The following is a 19,725-nucleotide window of genomic DNA, read 5'->3' as shown; positions in this document are numbered from 1 at the left end:
CTGCTCCGAGCAGGCCTCACAAGAGCAGGTTGCTCAGGGCTGTCTCCAGCCAAGTTTGAATACCTCCAGGGAGGAGGTTTCCAAACCTCTCAGTTCCAGGGCTTGACCATCCTCATGGTGAAAAAAAATGTTTCCTTGTACCTAAATGGAATTTCCTATGTTGGCACTTGGCTCTTGTCCTCTTGCTGTTCACCACCAAGAAGAGTCTGGCTCTTTAACCCTGCAGGTTGGTACTTACAGACAGCAACAAATCTCCCTTCACGCTTCTCATCTTAAGGTTCAACAAACCCAATCCTCTGCCTTTTCTTGTGTGTCATCTTGATGTTCCTTCTGTGGACTTGCTCAATTATGGAAATAAAGAGCCAAATATACATTAGCAAAATAAGGAAAGAAATAGAAAGCATTTATGAATATCTGTTTATCATGCTTCCTGTGCTTCTTTGGATGCAGCTTGCTATTTAGTGTATACATTTCTGGTTGTGTAGGAAAACTAGTATTTTCATAAAATGCTTGCTATACTTCAGAGAAGTAAGAAAATAAGAAAATAATAATCATTAGTGCTGCTTTCTGTTTTTAAATGCAGATGGTCGAAGTGTCAGAGGACTTGAGGTCACCCTCTTTACACTACTGCTTTTCTTTTCCAATCAGTTGTTGCTTTAGATTCCTAATGTGTGTTTGGCATTGGTCTAAATAAAGAAGATTCTTTCCTCCAGTTTGAGATTTTTTTATGTGCATTTATAGCATGAATTAGAAGGTAGTAGTCAAGTCAATGCCATTTGATAGAGTACAATTTTATGCTACACATTTATTTCCTAGATGCACAAGGCTGTGGTTTAAAATGGATTTCTCTGTGTGATCCAAGAAGATGAGGCCAGCCACACACAAATCAACTCAGTTGTTTTCTGCCTCTTAAACTATAGATGCCTTTGCTGCATTTTACTGGTGAACAGCAGGACGCAAGTGGTCTGACACACTCAAACTTGATCAGGACTTCAGCCTGATAAATATTGCTGACAAAGTAGTTATTTTTTACTCTTCAGAATTGGTGTTAAATGTCAAGCAGCTTAGTAATAAGAGTATCAGGGCAGAGCTAAGTACTCTCCTTTGCTAAGGATAGTTGTCTGGACCATCTTCTCTGAATGTTAGATTGCGTTCATCCTCCAGTTTTATTTCTGGGTGTAGTATTTGTTTATCAGTCGCCAATGTTTGGCATCTGTCATGTAGTGTTTGGTCTCTCCACCCAAAATTTCAGCAACATCTTATTAAAGTAAGAAAGCAATGTGTTTCTTGGCTGAGTAGTCAGAAAGGCGGGAGACATTTCACTTCATTTCAGCTTTAGATTTAATCCTTTGTGATCAAACCTGCCTGAATTTGAAAGTAGATTATGCTCTCTACCAGGTCTCAAAATCAGGTTAAAATAAAGTGCAGATATGTCTGGAATGAGATGGAAGCAAAGGAAGGGCTGACTCTTTGTATCATCCTAGAGCCATATTCAGCCCAAGGTAAGAAAGAAAAGTTGGTCTAGATTAGTAGGTGGCTCAATACCATTCTGTTGCTGTGTTTAGTGGCTTTCTTCTCTGTGTGGCATATACATGGTGTTACTTGAAATAAAACTCCCATTTAAAGTAAGGCTGAACTTTATTACAGTTTCGAAGGAAAGCTTTTCAAGTTTGTGAAATTGAAATCTGATGCAAGAGTAACTTCATTGCAAGGACTTCCCAGCTCTTTTTCTTCTCTGGAAACACATGAATTTTGAATTTTGTTTGTAGAATTCATCTCAGAATTCTTCTTCTTTTTTTTTTTTTTTTAATCCTTTTTAAGTTTTGTGGAGATTATTTTCCCAAATTTAGGTTTGGGAAGAGCATACTATTCACTTTGAAGTTGTTTCAAAAACTTTGGACAGATTGCTTAATTTGTACTCTTAAATGGTACAGATGGAGCCTGGGGATGCTTTTCATGGAACAATTGTGTATTCTGAGCAGCATGACTCAGGATGGGATGCTGCAGACTTACTTAAGTGTTACATTGAACACGTACCTGCTCTGTTATCAACAGTAAGATGAAACCTCAAATTTGGCCAGATTTTTAAGTTGTTCATTGTCCAGACAAATTCGTTTAACTTGCATGATTGTCTGCAACCTGTTTTCTCAGATGGCTGGTGTGGATTCTTGTTGCAATGGTGGTGCTGTTGCTTGCTGAACATATTTCATAATTTCAGGGGAAGGTGCACAGAACCACAAACTGTTCTTTTGACGAACTATGTCATTAAAAATAATCCTTTTACAGTGCTGGGGTTTTTTAAGTGTTTTTAATGAAATAGTTTACGTGAGGTAAGATAACTGTCCAAATTGGAATGAATTATAACAATATTATGCACTATGGAAATATGTTACTGTTCTACTTTAAAGAGAAATGTCTAGCACCTAGAACAACATCTACTGAGGTTCTGCCAGGTTATTTGCTTTTCTCTGAAACAATAGTAATAAGGTTGAGGGAAAAAAACACATGCAAATTTCCGTTTAAAAGAACTATGTCTGTAAACAGACAAGCTGAGATCTGTATCAGGCAGACTGACGCTTCCTTAAATGCTTGCTGCTGCACAGCATAATGAATATTCATGTAAATATCACTGTAGCTGGGGTTCTCCCGTAGTTTGGACTTAGTAGATGTAAATGTTTCTGTTGGTTTGTGGCATGTTACATGTAAATTCAACCTGGTTATGAAAAACAGACCTTTGCAACTTGGGCACAGTGCCAGAATAAGTCATGATGAAATGACCTGATACAGTTTCAGTTTTAGATACTACACAATTCTATTTAGATTCTCTCTAGGTTAGCAGTTACCACAGTGCTCTATTTTTCTGAAGCCTCCAATACATATTAATGACATCTGTTTTCCTTGTTTGATCTCCAGTCATCACCTTCTCACTGCGTTCTTCTCTTTTTGACGCAATCACCTCTTTCAAATTTTCCACATTTGCCACTTTTTCAGTTCATGCTGCGTAACTCGGTTAAACTTGAAATAGGTTACTGTAAAGAAGGTCCTTTCTACTCTCTTGTGTGGGAAGAGCTGTCACCTATGTATGTTTTCCAATTGTTGGCCAACAATGTATACATAGAAGATGGTCATCCCGCCACACAATTGTTTCTCAGGTGCTGACAGCTTGCAGTTGAAGAGCAGTTCTTGAGCTATGGATGTAATGCTGGTCGCTAATAACCTTTGAAGGATTTTGTTTTATTTGAGTTTGCTTGCATTTTGAATCCGTATACAGTTTTTCCAGTTTACATATTAGAAGAGATGCCAGTTCCTTTGGCAAATACATGTTCTATGCACTTGCTTTCACTTCTGCTAGAAGAAAAATATTCCATGTATATTACAAGTTTCAGGTATTGATGGTTATTTTTTTCAACTTATGTTGTTTCGTTGATGGTAGATACTGGTTTATAAACCCAAAACTTTTCAGAAAAGTAACCAGTTTTTATAAACTTGTTTTCTCTGATCCTGGATGGAATTTTAGGGAGGAACGTTGAAAACAAAGAGCTCCTCAATACCTTGGTTGAAGAGAATTTCTGGGGTGTGGAGGAACACAGTTTGTATCTGCTGTGTCTGGCAGTATCAAGCTCTAGTGCATGTTGAGTTATTGGCACAAAACAGAGTACATCCATGCAGAGGTGTGGAATAAGAGGCGTAGTGACTGATTCTTTTAACCTCACGGTTTAAGAATCACATCTGCAGTAAGAGTTCTTGATAATGCAAATACTCAAGACCAGATGTTTTTATACAGGCTTAGTATCCTCACCAAAAATAAAAAAAAGCAAAGCAAGGGATCTCTTGTACTTGGAAATATTGCTGATGTCAAATGGATAGAAGGGGGGAAACTTGAAGTTGTAAGCTGGAAAAAATATTCCCATCTACCTTTTGTTCCAGATTTAAATGCTCCATCTTTAGTTGCACTAGGTGATGTTTTAAATCGTACCATGAGTGCATCATTTATTTATATCTTGTCTTTGTGTTAAAAAACAGAGAATGAATTTGAGAATTTAATGTATGGATTTAACAGACAGGATGCACTTTGTCTGTTCTTGGCTTATGTTTCTTAGTGCTATCTGGATCTGGGAGTGTTGATTGACAGCTGGCTGAACATGAGCCAGCAGTGTGCCCAGGTGGCCAAAAAGGCCAACAGCATCCTGGCTTGTATCAGGAATAGTGTGGCCAGCAGGACTAGAGAAGTGACTGTGCCACTGTACTCAGTGCTGGTGAGGCCGCAGCTCAAATCCTGTGTTCAGTTTTGGGCCCCTCACTACAGGAAAGACATTGAGCTGCTGGAGAGAGTGCAGAGGAGGGTGACAAAGCTGATGAGGGGCCTGGAGCACAAGTCTGATGAGGAGCAGCTGAGGGAACTGGGGCTGTTTAGCCTGGAGAAAAGGAGGCTGAGGGGAGACCTTATCCCTGTCTATGACTACCTGAAAGGAGGTTGTAGCATAGAGGGTGTTGGTCTCTTCTCCCAAGTAGCAAGCGATAGGACAAGAGGAAATGGTCTCAGGTTGCGACAGGGGAGGTTTAGATTGGATATTAGGAAAAATTCTTCAGGGAAAGGGTTGTCAGGCATTGGAACAGGTTGCCCAGGGAAGTGGTAGAGTCACCATCCCTGGAGGTGTTTAAAAGGTATTTAGACGAGGTTCTTAGGGACATGGTTTAGTACCAGAGTTAGGTTAGGTTATGGTTGGACTTGATGATCCTGAGGGTCTCTTCCAACCAAAACGATTCTATGATTCTATGATTATTGGCACTGTTGTCTGCCTCATAGTGAATAGTTAATTTCCAGCTCATCAACACACACTGAAGTGAGAATATATTTAATTCCTAACTTTTTATCTGATCTGTTTGGCATTTCAAAGCATTAGCACTGTTCCCTCCCAAAGACGGTTAACTAATGACACATCCACAACTTGTACTGTCTTTTTTTTCCCCATGTTAAAAGTGAGGTAAATTTATTAGCAACTGTTTTTTCTCATGCTAATGGTGAATGTCTTCTTCCTTGCAGTAAAGCTGTGATGGATCTGTTGGTTGATTTATGCAGCCAGTATCGCTTAAATCCATCCCAACACAGTCTTGAACTGAAGTCTTCAGGAACCCAACAACCTCTGAGTTACAAGCCAAACACTTTGATAGGAGCACTGGACGTACAGACAGTACTTCTGAAAGAGAAGGTTCCCGAAGAGAAGACAAAGCGACCTTTGCCAAGGGCCCCTGAGGTTGGTACTCTGTAGGGCTAAAATGATGCCATGAAGCATCATTGTGTTCCTATGATTTCAAGCAGTTCTTCCAATCTTTGCATCTTGAAACCAGATGGGAAAGGCTTGAGATTGACTATAACCTGCTTTACCAGCTTATCTGATTTGCATGCAGACTGGCGGGTGCCGGTCTGGACTCCGGCATTTAGACAAAATGTTATGTTGCATGTGGTTGGATAGATGGAAATCTGATCTTATAAAGAATCCTTGATTGAAGGCCAAGGTGACAGAAATTTGCTGTAGTGGCTGAAATTAGGGTTGTGGGATTGTGTGGAGGTAGGTAGGGTTTTGGTGGTATTTGGTTTACCATCTTTATTGAAGATGTGGGAGAAGACTGATAGTTAATAACAGTGTTTCACAGTATTGACAAGATTCAGAGGTAGCCATTTTCCAAATATGTTTGCTGATTTTTTTTTTTTTTAATCACTACAGCTAATTATACTGTCACGCCTTTCAGATTGGTACCTGTAGACATTCACAAATTACATCTGCTTCTGATTCCTTCTCCATATTTGCCTGTTCTTGTGTGTCCTTAGTGAGAAGGGAATTCTGAGGTTTTAAATTTTTTTTTTTAATAATATTTTTTGCAATAGTATGCATGTCAGGTAAGTTTGCCTGGGAGGAGTAAAGATAATATAGAAGTCCCCAGTGCCTTTTTCATTGTAAGAGAGACTAGCTATCATGGGGGGAGGGCTGAGAGTTTGTGTTTGTTTTTGCAGAAATCTGTGAGGCTGGTTGTGAACTACCTGAAGACGCAGAAGGCTGTGGTTCGAGTTAGTCCAGAGGTGCCTCTCCACAGCATTATCCCAGCTATTTGTGAGAAGTGTGAAGTCAGTCAAGAGCACATTGTTCTTCTCCGAGATGGCATCACTGGGGAGGAGCTGGAGCTTACCAAGTCCTTGGAGGAGCTCGGGATCAAGGAGCTGTATGCCTGGGACAGAAAAAGAGGTGAGCTGAGACTGAAGGTGGTCGCTGCAGGGTTAGATTACATGCCAACAAAATTACAGGCAGCTTAAAAGCACTTGTGCTCTCTTTCCTTTGGGGCCCAGCTGGAAAAGCAGAGTGACATCTCAGTCTGGAGAGCAGCGCGGGTTTGTTCAGAGAGCTGTGCCCAGAGCGGCAGCCAGGACGGCAGCGTGCCCAGCCATCCCCAGCCGCTCTTGGGCGCCCTGCCAGGCTGCGCTGGCTCCTGGCGGGCACAGGCTGGCCTGGGGCAAGGCCAAAGGAGGAGCTTTGCTACCTCCTGGAGCTGCTGTCAGTACAGGTGTGCGTAACACAGGGGCCTCATCCGGGCAGAGCCTGTCACACACCTGTGCTGTGGTTTGGAGAGGAAGAAAGAAGACATGCCATAGCCATGGCAGCTGCGAAAGCAGAGAGGCAGAGGTGACAGACCAGGGCTTATGCGAAACAAACTGTGGATAGGTTCAGAGGCAGTCCCTCCAAAGAGAGAAGTTATTGATGGTTTAGTGAAGAGGAGCTAAGAGGTATTTGTATTTAAAATTTTGTTCTTTTATTTATTCACTCTCTGTTCTCATAGACGGTATTGTAAGTGGCAGCTTCTTGGGCTTAAGTTTTTTCCAGCCTGATTGTGTATTCAAATAGCATAATTATGCGATGTGCTTTGAAGTACCTGCCTTAAAAATACACATTGACAAGCGCTACTTCCTTTGAGGTCAGAAAGCGATATTCATTAAAATTGTCTCCTACAGTTTGTCTCAATCGGTATCACTTCTAGCACGGTAAATGTCCTTTTTTATTGTTTAGATAATGTCAGTCTTGTAGGTGCTGAGCAGGAGGCTTATTTTTTATTTATATAGTTATTTATTTATGTTGACGTTCTGTCTCTTCTTTCAAACTGCTTTGGTAAGTGACAGTTCTACCTCTGTGTGAGTCAAATTTCAGTGAGTTTAGACTTTTAAGTAAACTAAATATCTCCTTTTCCTTTGAATTGTTAGGATGCTCAAAAAAAGTGGCTGACAACATATCATAATTCAATTGCATGTTTGGTTTTTTGAGACATGTTTACAGTAATTAAGCCAACCATTTTGGAGCAACGTATTGAACATGCAGAGTATTCAACAGGATTCATTCAGCATACTTCAGGGACAACTTATAGACCAATTAGCCTAAATCTTCCTTGAAGTCTTTTCCTTTAAAATGAAAGTGATGGTGTATATACTGGTGCAATGTTCGTCCTTGAATCTGGTTGTAGCCTGGGGAGTCAAAACCAAGACTTTACTTCAGGGCTGGGTTTATAGCAGCAAGTTATATAACACTTCATAATGTGCTGCTCTCTGCATCAGAATTTTTCTTTATATTTTATTCTTTTTTAACCTTTCAGTATACCTTTCATTATGATAAAATCCCCATGAACCTGAGCGTACTGCAGACTTTTCTGCCTTCCTCTTACTCTCCACCATGGTGTCCGATGAGAAAACCAGTAAATACACATGCAATTTACAAACGGTTTCCTTTGTTCCAGCAAATTCTTTCTTCCTGTGTTCTCATTTGTAATCTCCAAGAGGAGTAATCCCATCGGTTTCAGTAGCAGTTGGTCTATGATTTGTGCATTGAGTAGATGTCCAGTCTGTTTAGTTATCAGAACAGATGGATTTTTAAAACACGTTCCCACTAATGAGCAAGGCATCATAGGTGCTGACAGCGTAGGCTGTGCTTGTAAGAGCAGGTTCTAGAAAAACTTTGTGCTCGTCATTCTCTCCTTACGTGAAACAGAAATACCAAGTGCTGAAGGACTATTAAAAGACAAGCTCTGCTGCCACCTGCTTGCTCAATTTGATTTAGCAGTTGAAGCAGCTCCATGAGTGAATCGGGTATTAATACAAAGACAGCTAAACTGCTTCTAGTAGGAGCTCTGCATATCTGTTGTCGGTCAACGTTTTTTTTCTGTAATGCTTAGGAAAACTTTATTAGGAGTAATCAATGGATATTGTAACTTACGAGGCAATATTAGAACTTTAATGTGTCTTCTCTTGTCCTTTCATCGCCTGCCTTCTCCAGTTCCTCCATCAAAAACTCAGTCTGAGCCTTCTCTGAACTATAGAGGTACTGTACAATCCTGCTGAGGGAAAACTATCTTTCCCTTCACACTATGTTTAATGTGGGTTTGGTAGATGGATCTTTAAGAATGTCGTGTAAAATGCTGTAGAGAAACTAGCTAATTACGATATGTGTTGTCCTTTGCAAAGTGTTGATAATGTGTCTGTGCTTTTGGTCGGAACAAACACACGTCTGTGCATACTGCTTCTTCAGTAATTGCCATTAAAATGCCAGCAATTAACAAATCCTGTCATTTAACTGTTCTGTGGTATGGTGTGTTTCTAACAACATTCCGAGCTTTTTCAGGTTACCTAAAGCATGATTAGTTGAATTTCAGAAATACTAGCATTTCAGTTGTCTCTTGGGTTCACAATTTATTTAGTAGCAAAGACAGAATATTTTGAGATCTATGAGATCTTCACTGATTCCAATTTACATTCAACAAAGCATTTTAATTTCAAACCTATGCAGACATGTTGTGTAACTCTGGATAGATGCTGACTTCTGCATTGCTGTGGCAAGTGGGGTTTGATTAGACTACGTTGGTGCTTCTGCTTCTAGTTAAACAGAAAAAGTGTATATTTACTGTATCCTTTTCCCCCACTGAGTCTGTTACAATACATTCCTTAAATTAATTATCCTCAGGAAAGGTATGGTTCATTTCTACGGGGCTTTGCTTCTTTGCATTACTAGTAAACACAACATAGCCAAAATAAAACTGTGGATAACTTACTTAAATTTTGAAGGAAGGAAGGTATCTGACAGCCATTGAGCTAATCTTAGCTCATGGCCTATTGCCTCTTGGCTTCACTAATGCCGGCGCTTTTCCCCCTTAATCCTCGGTCATTACTTGCTGTGACTTCCTCTTATACAGAGCGTAATACTAGAGAGAATACCTACTGTATTTATTTAAGAAAAAATTATACAGCTCTGTAAAGATTCCTTGCTTTTTTGAGATGATATGCTGTGTTTAAAATCCCAATTTATTGGTGTTATACAATGTTTAGTGGTAACGCTGATGATCAGCTGTCACTGAAATACCTTGTGCCAGCCTTTCATTGTCATAGTTGAAGACTATGTGGGTAAGGGAATCATGATCCACATTTAATTGAGCCCAGCCCAGAGCAGAAAAACAGCAGTTTCGGATGAATGAGCACAGGCAGAACTTAATATTTGAGGAAGGTGTTAATTTATTACTGGGAGTTCTTGCAGTGGAGTTGCAGCCTTTCTTGGGGATAGTTTCTCCCTGTTTTCATCTGGTTCATCATCTTTTCTACTGTGCCAAGAAATATTGTATGTTCTTAACACCTTCTAACCCCTAACATTGTTGATATGCAAAAGTGATCTGCGTGAAAATCATGTGCTTTGTGTGAAGTGCAAATCAGTTTACAGAAGTTCTGGGATGAGGGTTTTGTGAAGTAAACCTTTGTTTTGTGTCAACAAACAAGTAGTTTTGCATGTTATTCTTAATTGTTATTAAACAAATATAGGAAATATTTAAAAGATAAAACATTTTTTCTCTCTATGTTAAACTTTCTGTGTGGTAGTGGGATACTCTGATGTGTTTGGAACCAGGGAGAAATCTTTATAGCATTGTGCGGTGTCTATTAAAAAAGTGGGAGAGCTTTATAGTCTTTATACTGAATGTCAAACCAGTGGTCGTTCCCTGTAATTCATGACCTTATCATTTTGTTCATCCAGCTTAGCCGATGTGGGGGACATAAAAGGGAGCCTGAATCATCTGAGTATTCATGCAGTTCCTTAGCTGGTCCAAGGAGCACACGCATGTTTGAGCTCTTACAGCCTGAAATGCCTATAAACTTGCCTCTTTTCCCTCCTGAAGTAAAAAAACCAAGATGAGAAAAGATGAGCACAACCAGCGGGTTTAAGTTGTTTTCCCTTTTCCAAGGGAAAGGTCTCTTTCCTCTTCATGGAGCTTTATCCAAATCCACATTGAGAGTCTTTCCATTAACGTCACTGTGTTAAGTCAGGCCTGTGAATCCTTAAAGCTAGTCAGCATCATATTTTTTTAAACTTTTTTTTTAGTATTACAGTACTCCACAAGTTTTAAGTGAGGCTTCTAACAAGGAATTCTGAAGACTAAACAACTTGCTCATGTTTTGCCTTTTAATAAGGATTGCTAAATTACGATTGAAAATATTGCAGTTTATTAAATTATTCTATTTGCCTCATTTAGATTTTGGAACAAACTCGGAGCAAATAAAAATTTGGTGAAAAGTGCAGGATCTGGCAGTTACTTAGATAATTCATTTCATAACATCTCCAGCTCATAAAAAATACACCATTAGTCCATGATGTTTTAAAATACTGATCTTTGAATCTCTATTTCAGAAATGTAAAAAATATTCCATTATAATTGTTTCAGAACCAAGTCGAAAAGTTTCAGTAAGCAATGATGCAATAGAAAAAGAAAAGACGAGACTTCTGGGATTGTTTAAAGCCGATAGAAGAAGCAGCAAGGTAAGTGTTCAGCCATATACTATCTTACTAAAGACAATGGTTTGCTTTCCAGATGTATTATGTCTGTAGGTGATGGCGTTTGATTGAAGGATCTTGTCCTTTCTTCCTTTCTTCCTTTTCTTCCAAGGAGTAATCAGCAGGTGCATAAACTATGTTTAATCAGTGCAGCCTGATGGAGATATCAGCTGCTTATTGAATGAGTCAGGCATGTTAACCAATTACTCTTTTTTTTTTTAAATGCTGTGGGTTCAGAAGATGTTAACAAACAGGAGCAGTTTCAACCAACTTCTGTTTACTTTTTAGTAGTACTCAGACCAGAAAATACAGAACAATTAAGATATCAAGTAGAAGTGTCGTCTTAAATCTTTTGTGCATGGGTGATAAACTCTTTTAAATCATATATATCTTTAGGAATCTCTGTACAGTCATCCTATTGCCATCTCCAAGTGTGTAAAACCAGTAAATCAGGTACAGAAGAAATAATTTGCAGTGCTAAACTGAAGGATCAGTATCTGCTGGGTGCATGTTAGGCATTTTTAACTTTGTTATTAATCTTGTGTTGGAAAATTTTTTAAAAGTCATTTCATATAAAATAGTTTTCTTCTGTTGAGGTGTCTTAATGAAAAAATTGTCATTCATCACAGAAATTAAATACAGAAAAGCTTTCTAACTCAAGAACATAAAAAAAATACTGGCCTTTGAACTCCATACTTCTTGCATCCTTCGCTACAAATATCGGTGTCAACTGATTTTGACTGTAAAGTATTTAATACTCTAAGATGTCAGAGTAAAAATGGAATTTTCTTTTGTCTAGTTTAAAAAGCCTTCCAAGACATTTGTGTCTGGTTAACTAGTACTAAGAAATATATGCTTGTTAATGGACTGGTGTTTCACTTACCCTTCCAGTCTTCTCAGTCATGTTTTTAAAATGGTGAAAGCTTTCCAAAATCTTTATTAGTTCTCTGCCCTTTTGATTATGATCAAATTTGGAGGGCTTTTGCTGGGGAATAGCTTCCTTTATGGACAAATTTTAGTAGATGCTAAGGATACTGAGGATCACTTAACAAGTTGACCTGTGAAAAAGAAGGAACTATGCAAACAAGTATGAGAAACAATTTCTAACTCTGAGGTAAAGGTGTAAGTCTTTCTTGCTGCTGGTTCTGACAAGTTAATTGACTTGGTCATTTTTTTTATTGGACTCATAAATGACACTCTCCTGGAAAATTAACTAAATCAATCACTTAGTTTAGTACAGCAAGGAAGTCATCGTTGCCTTTCCAGTACAAACCTGTAGGAGTTTGAACTCAGGTAGATGGAAGAATTACAGAAAACTGAAGAATAGTGCAGCACACAGGAGCAAGCAGGTGTTAAATAGCCATAATACATCTGGCTTGGTATTGTGGAAAATTTCTAGCCAAAACCACAGGAAAACTGCAGAACAGACTTAGCAGAATGAGGGCACATTAATTATTTTAAGAAAGGATTGGGTAGGTTTATGAATGGATTATATGATGGGATGCCCTGCGATTTCAGGGAACTGGAATCAAAGGGCCAGAGTTCCTCAACTCTGCTCTTTACAGTTATTCTTACATTTTTACTCCTCCACAAGATTTAAGTTGGTTCTGCTTATGGTTTTTATTTTTTTCCTTGCTTGCATTATGATTAGCATTGATGCTGTGTGTGTATGCACATATATGTGGCCATGCATAGTCTGTATTTTAGAACCGTTTAATAGCAAGAGTTGTCCAAAGTCTTGCACAGCAGTAGCACTGCAGAATTACAGGGGGAAGGCAATTTCTTTTGCAAGGGAAGAAGAGTATTAGCCTGTGCTGCAAACTGCCCTGGATCAGGTGTCACTGCACGCCACAGGCCCACGCTCAGGTTCCCATGCCCACACACGTGCTTTCTTTCTCAGATAGGTCACTGAGAGCAATAATCGGGATATGACAATACACAAGGTCTAACTTTTTGAAAAAACTTTCTGCTGTATTAAAACCACTGTGACATAGACTGAAAGCAGAGTCCTGTTCTTATGGCTGATACAAATTTGTTGAAAGTGTTTCTTTGGTTAACTTTGTGCTGGCAGGCTTAATGCCAGATCAGGTATCATCTTGTTCTCTCCATTCTAATTTTGTGCTGGATCAGTTACCCTCTGTTCTCTTGCAGCTGACACAAAAAACCATAAAGGTGGTGTGAACTCCTTATGTTTTTGATGTGAAATTAGTGACGTGCCTGAGGCTAAATCCAGATCAAATTGACACTGCCAAGCGATCCAGTAGAGTAGAGGTCCTGTGCAGATAATCATTGGAACCTGGGCTTAGGTAGGGTATGTGCTACTGCACGGAAACAGTCCCGTCATTGGCAAGTGACAGGGAAGAAGTTCTCTGCTTGTTCCCCTCTGTCTGCATATCGCAGAGATTTGCAGTCTGGTCCCTGGTGCTACAGGAGTTGCTTACTACCTGTTTAACTCCTTGCCCAGGAATTGTTCTGTTTCTTTATATTCTTGTTATTAAACCTTTCTGCTAATGAATTTCTTGGAGCCTAGCCTACCTCAGTGAAATTTTGTAGAATCATGGAATTGTTTTGGTTGGAAAAGATCTTTAAGGTCAAGTCCGACCATTAACCTAACACTGCCATGTCCCCCTCTAAACCATGTCCCTAAGAACCTCATCTACATGAAACATTTCATCTGTTAATCCCATGTTTGAAGACCATATTCTTCAACACACAGCAGTCAGGAGAAAATACTTGGAAATACAACAAATATAAAAAGATAACTCGGTAGCTAGCAAATAATACAAGGTCACAGTTATAATTGAAGTATTCTCATGTACTGTTGCAGGCTAGAATGCTGAAGCCTAAAACAATTCCCACATTTTAGCACTGACACGGAACTGCAGTACACACTTCGGAGTTTCTCAGCAATCAGGTCCAGTGCTACTGAGACAGTTTGTCTTGGTTCTTTGGTGAGGTTTGATGCTTTGCTCGGGCATGTTTTTGCTGCTTTGTTTCCTTTGCTGCTGCTGTTTGTGTTGCAGACAGAAGAACACTTGAGGATGAGCAGAGATTGGGGTGAGGAGGATGTTTTTAGTTCTGCATCTACAAGTGAAGGAAGCTTGGATGTAAGTACTAACATGGCTTGTAGATGCTGCTTCGTTCCTGTTGGATCCTGCAGTTTCAATAACCAGAAACCTCTGCTATTCCTGATGCTTAGCGAAGTAGGAGTAGCAATAGCTTACTTCTTAGCAGACTTAGTTACATGAGTGCACAGTCTGTGTATCTTGATGAAGTTAAAATACAATATACTGTCTTCAAATAAGATTTGCTAGCTTCACTATAAATAAAGTTTCTTTCCAAGTTAAATTCTAAGCAGTTGTGAGAAAAAAAGCAGTTTAACCAAGGACGTAGGTGTTGTGACTGTAAAAAAGTGACAGTACTGCATGATGCAAGAGTATGTTTGCCTTATCAGTGACATTTAGAGGGGGCTTTTTTATTATAAAACCACACCTCTCATTTTTATCCTTTCACATGTCTTCTGCAGCATGACAGCATTCCATTCATTTCATAAGTAGCTTTGAGAGTGGAGACTACTTTGTTTTAAACACTGGAAATAGCAGAAGGGATTTTTGTTAAGTACTTCAGTAGGTTTTGGGGTACTAAAATCCTATGGACCACATTTAGAAATGTTTTTAAGTGCCTGACAGGTTACTAAATTATGAGGATTTAGGAATTTAATTAGGAAGTGTGAACCCTCCATATTTTTGTTAGGCTGTTCTGGTGGATTGGATTAGGAATTATTATAAGTGGCGTGTCTTTTTGTTGCTTTTTTAATTGCTGGGTTTTTGTTACCATATTTTCAAAACCTGGAGAAGACTCTGATGACGTGATAGAATCCTGAAATGTGAAGTTCAGCTCTGAATCCCCCTTTCATGAACAGATACTTAGAAAAGGAATGCTGATCCGCAAACTGTACAGCTCAGTAGCCACAGAGAACGATGACAGAAAATTGTGGAAAAAAACTGAGGAGTGAGAGATCAAATCCCAGATAAAAAGGATAATATAGAAGAAGTCAAAAAGGGGAAATAGATAGAGAAGTGATTGTCTGTGAGGTTCAAAAAACCCCTAACTCTACAAATCTATGAAGACTTCATAATGGAAGGGTACCGAAATGGGAAAGCTGCTTCTGATGCTAAAAATTTGGATGAAGATGAATGTTTTAGTGAGAGAGCTCCATTAATATAAAGACCTAGTAGAGGGTGACGTGGGTAATTGAAATATACTAGGTAAAAATATAGAAAAAACATCACAAGCTCTGCCAAAATAAATTAATCTTGTGGGTTTTATTCGTTGCCATTATGAATTACTCTCAATATCTTGATACCCAAATACTAGAAGAGGACGAGGAAGAAGAGGAGTGATTCCAAGTGACGATATGAAGGTAGTTCAGATAACTCTGAACAGTCTTTTGCACTAGTGTGTGGTGCTTTCCTCAGAAGAGAGATGTCTCTCAGTTTATTCTTTTAGGGAATCTTATAGTGCAAATCATAAATGAAGATCTTCTTTTTCTTTTGACATTTAAAAAAAAAGTTTTCAAAACTGTCTTGGACATGTAACAGCCTTCTAAAGGCACAGGTGATAGGGAGCAAAGGTATCTTGAAGAGCTAAAAATTTTTATTTTTATTCAGTTACATGAATCTGTAAGGGGTTTATTTTTTTTTTCCGTTTTGTCTTAAGAACAATTAATCTTCAAGAACAATGTAGCCATTGTTCAGTGTTTGTCTTTCACTTCTGGCTTGACACTCATATTATATGAGCACTCATCCTGCTAAGACAGAAGTACATACTTAAATGAATGTATTGACATAGTTCCATTCAATTTGGTACTATTCTGTTAAAGCTTGCAGAAGATGTATAATATAAGTCTAACAGATCCACTCAGCAGTACAGAAGGTCCATCCTTTGAATGCGCTAGATGGGCTCCAAGAAAAAAGTCAACGATTGTGACGTCTCAGGTGACAAATTCTGAAGTACTTTAAACTTGGCATAAATAGTTGGCATAGATAACTTGTATTAACTTAAAATAAAAACAACAACAGCACTTTATAATTTTAAAAGTTCAGCTTAGTTCCTTATGGGCTAGACTTTGAGACTCTCAGTCATTCTGAGTAATTCCTTATTCCATTTGCTCAAAATATCTCCTCAGATTTTTACTTCAGCAGAGCTGAGTATCCTTATTCAAAGTAAGTGGTATCTTACATAACCATATATACGAAATACACATTTAGAGCTCATTATATAGAAGTTTCATTGAGCTAAGATAGGACTTTTGGCAAAATGTCACCCAGTAAAGGCTTCCTGTTTTGCAGCTTTCTCAGGTCTACTTTATGTGTCTGGTTTGGGTCATCTGAAAGTATTTTGCATGTGCTGTGCAGTAATCAAAGCCAAAATTGCAGATTTATTTCTGAAAGGAAAATAGTTTGCCGTTGCCTTCAGCATAGTGCCAGGAGATACATTGGCTGGATCAGGAAAATTTGTCTTGCTTAGAAAGAAATAGGCAACTCATGAGGTACAACTGAGGTCAGGGTATGCTTAGTTTAAATCCTTTTCTCTATTATGTGGTGTCAATGTGCACTGAATTGTAGAAAAAATAATAATTCTATTCTGAGTATTGATTTATTTAAACAAACAAACTAACAAACCAACCCAAACTGTGCAATATCAAGGAATGGAATAAATGTGTAAGAAAGAAGAGATCCTTAGTATTTATTTAAGCACAAGTTATATTTGCTTTTTAACCACCAAACCATTCTCAGTGTCATATTTATCTAATTATTATTGGAATTATTAATGCCTCTAAAAATACTTTGGATTGTTGATGAGGAAGCAGATTTTCAAAGTCAAAATGGGAAAGTCAACACTTACGCTTGAGGTGAAAGGACATTTGTTCACAGTATCAGCAAAAATAAAGGTGGAAAAAGAAGAACGTGTTAAAACCTGAGAGAGTATAAAAATGCAAGAAAAGAATTTGCCATGACAATCCTCAGACTGCAGCAGTTCATTATACCACGTCAGTAAAGGATCTGAAATCTAATGGTGTATCGTAAATTAAGCAGAAATCTTTGCCCTTAATCTGTTCCAGTTTTGTGCTAAGCAGATGAGCTTTGTATCCGGGCTGATTTTTCACAACCCAAATGCTATTGAAATACACTGGTGTATAAATACAACATACAAATAAAGCAGTTGGAAGTTGCAGCACAGTTAACTATATTCTGCTTTTTCTATGCCAAAGGTGGACAGAGCTGGAATTTACAACTGCTGGGGAAAAAAAAGGAGTTTAAGTCATCTCTGCCACTTGGTGTCACTGTCCTCAAATAAACAGTTGATCAAGATGAAACCCGATATTTGCAATGCAGTGCTAAAATTAGCTGGTTTTATTTTTGGGGCCTTCGTGTTTTCATAAATCAAAAGCGAAAAAACACATCCCAAGTGCTGAACGAGGTGGAGCTCTGATGTGGAATTTGTTTATGTAATAAATCAGCTTTGGAAAAAATATTTAGAAGTACAGCCAGGGACACTTATCAGAGGATTTGAAGCTTCAGCACAAAGTCTTATCACACAAGGTTTCTCTAGTTCAAACAGGGCTTCAGCAGAGCAATGTTAGAGGATTTTCATTGGGACCATTTTTAAAAAATCGTGTCTTCAGTGTATGTCTGAATGTAAGTGTTACTCGAACAGAATCAATGAACCTAAATGAAGCAGATAGTCCAGTAGTTCCCTGCTTAATGAATCTGTCATGGCTATTATTATATATGTTAATGGACAAAATTATCAGGGAAAAAACAATGTCATTTTGAATTCCAAACATTTATCAGATACATTTATGATAAGTGTATGGCTGGTTTTTATTTCATAGTACCTGTATAATTGCAAGAGGTTCCAGAAGAAAAATACAGAACTTAAGTTTGAAAAAAGTCATGAAGGCTTCTGGTGCATTAGTAACCTTGGCAGTCGCTTCTTAAATGATGGGAACAGTTATTTTCCCTATAAAGGCTTTAAAAAATACATATTATTTACCTTTTCAGGGCCTTGTTTGCTGTTAATGTACTCTAACTTTTATGCCCTCATTGATGGCAGGAGTTACATCGTTCATGATACGCTTTCGCAGTTCAGAAATGGTTAGAAAGAAGGATCAAGTACAGTCATGCGGAAGTGATTGGAAATGTGATTTCTCTTAAACCATGTCAGGTCCCAGGTCATCAGTTAATACCGTCTGCTGTCAAGGATTTCACCTCACGTGGCCAGGTACTGTTTAGGGAATTAGGAATGAGAATACTGCGCATGTCATCTAAATGAAAGTTAACAGCCATCTACTTTTAATATTCCCTTGTGTGTGACAGTCACATTCACTTAAAATTTCTGTTTTCATGTTCTTGCTCCTTGGTCTCCTGGCAGTGCTTAGGATGATGTTGATTACATGTGTTTATTTGTACTACCAGAGTCAAATCCTGGGATAGTTCTGTTGCATTTTCTGCAGTTAGAGCTATCTGTGGACACTGTCAAAGGCATAGGTTGTGATCTGGCCTTGAAACAATTTTGCTTAGTGTGGTTTTGTTTGCGAAACAGAAAACTCAACAAACTGAGTATAGAGAGTTGTCTAAATACTACGGTGGACTGGTCTGTTCTCCCCAGTCTGAGGTTACAGGGTGACTGTAAGCCGGTAGTTAGATTCCACAGGATGACACTAGGTAGGATATAATATAGTTGTAAATGTTTTCATTTGTGCCACTGTTTACATGATTAGAAGAAAAATAGATTTATTAAATCCCAGATATCTCTGGATGAGGTTCACCATCACAGTCGGGTTAAATTTATTTTGATCTCCTGTGGTACTCTCAGAAAAAAAAAATATTCTTGTTAACTTCCCTTGGTAAGAAAAAAGGTTTTCCAGAGCCAAATGGCTCGTGACTGGCATTCAGAGAATTCCAGTAAGTACCAAAGATGACAGTGATCAACTTGCTTTCTCCATGTCTGTTGAGGGCAGAACAAGGAGTAATGTGCTTTATATATATAGCAATGAATGTTTAACTTAGAGCAGGGGTGTCCAACTCATTTTCGCCGGGGGCCACACCAGCCTCACGGTTGCCTTCAAAGGGCTGAATGTAATTTTAGGACTGTGTAAATGTATCTACTCCTACATTTATACAGTCCTAAATCTGGCCCCCGGTGAGAATGAGTTTGACATCTCTGACTTAGAGGGAAAAAGATCTGACTTCATGGAGGTTTCACAAGGGAGCAGGTTATTAAAGAGTCTGTGAAATCCCTGTCATCACCTAATCTGTAAAACCTCAAAAAATGTTTAGAGGACGAGCTACACATAATTGATTCTGTCTTTGAGCAGAGGGATAGATTAGGTAGACCGTGGCGGTGCCTTTCAGCCAGGCTATAGCTACTGAAGAGATGCAGCTGTACCCACCTCCTTTTGTGGTGTGCACTTAGAGGTTATTAACTTTGTTCATGTGAATCATAGATACTTTTACATAATATAATATCTTGAGATTTTTCTTACAGTATATGGTAGGGTAGCAGAAGGCAAGTACTTGAAATGGTGTCTGCCTTCCACCAGATTTCAAGTTCTTGCTCCAAATCATGGTGTTACTAGTCCTCTTCAAAGAAAAGGTCCTTGGAGTTAGTGTAAAGAAAAAAATTAACATCTCAGAACCAGCTGAACTACTCTGGCTCAAAAAAAAAAAAAAAAAAAAAAAAAAGAGGAAAAATAGCCTGAGGCAGACACCTGGAATGGAAGGTCTCAGCATCTATGGTTAAAGCATGGTAAAGTTACAAGCTATTATAAACAGTATCTGGTGAAGAGACATGTCAGCTGACCCCTGTTCTC

At 38.6% G+C, this 19,725-nt stretch overlaps 1 protein-coding gene across 2 annotated transcripts in view; it reads left to right on the top strand.

Moving 5' to 3' along the window:
- LOC135985291 (protein cordon-bleu-like) overlaps positions 1–19,725 on the top strand; it is a 119,381-nt gene that overhangs the window by 51,137 nt on the left and 48,519 nt on the right. Inside the window, exons 4-8 of one of the 2 annotated variants that reach the window (XM_065628431.1) lie at positions 5,045–5,255; positions 6,014–6,242; positions 8,313–8,357; positions 10,738–10,832; positions 13,871–13,954. In XM_065628431.1, coding sequence (XP_065484503.1) covers positions 5,045–5,255; positions 6,014–6,242; positions 8,313–8,357; positions 10,738–10,832; positions 13,871–13,954 — 664 coding nt within the window. The remainder of the gene's footprint in view (positions 1–5,044; positions 5,256–6,013; positions 6,243–8,312; positions 8,358–10,737; positions 10,833–13,870; positions 13,955–19,725) is intronic. The other variant, XM_065628433.1, reaches the window with a different exon arrangement.

The sequence above is a fragment of the Caloenas nicobarica genome, chromosome 2 (assembly GCF_036013445.1).
Source record: "Caloenas nicobarica isolate bCalNic1 chromosome 2, bCalNic1.hap1, whole genome shotgun sequence".
Taxonomy (NCBI): Eukaryota; Metazoa; Chordata; class Aves; order Columbiformes; family Columbidae; genus Caloenas; species Caloenas nicobarica.
Note: the sequence above shows the minus strand (reverse complement) of the source record. Positions and strands in the feature narration are given on the sequence as shown.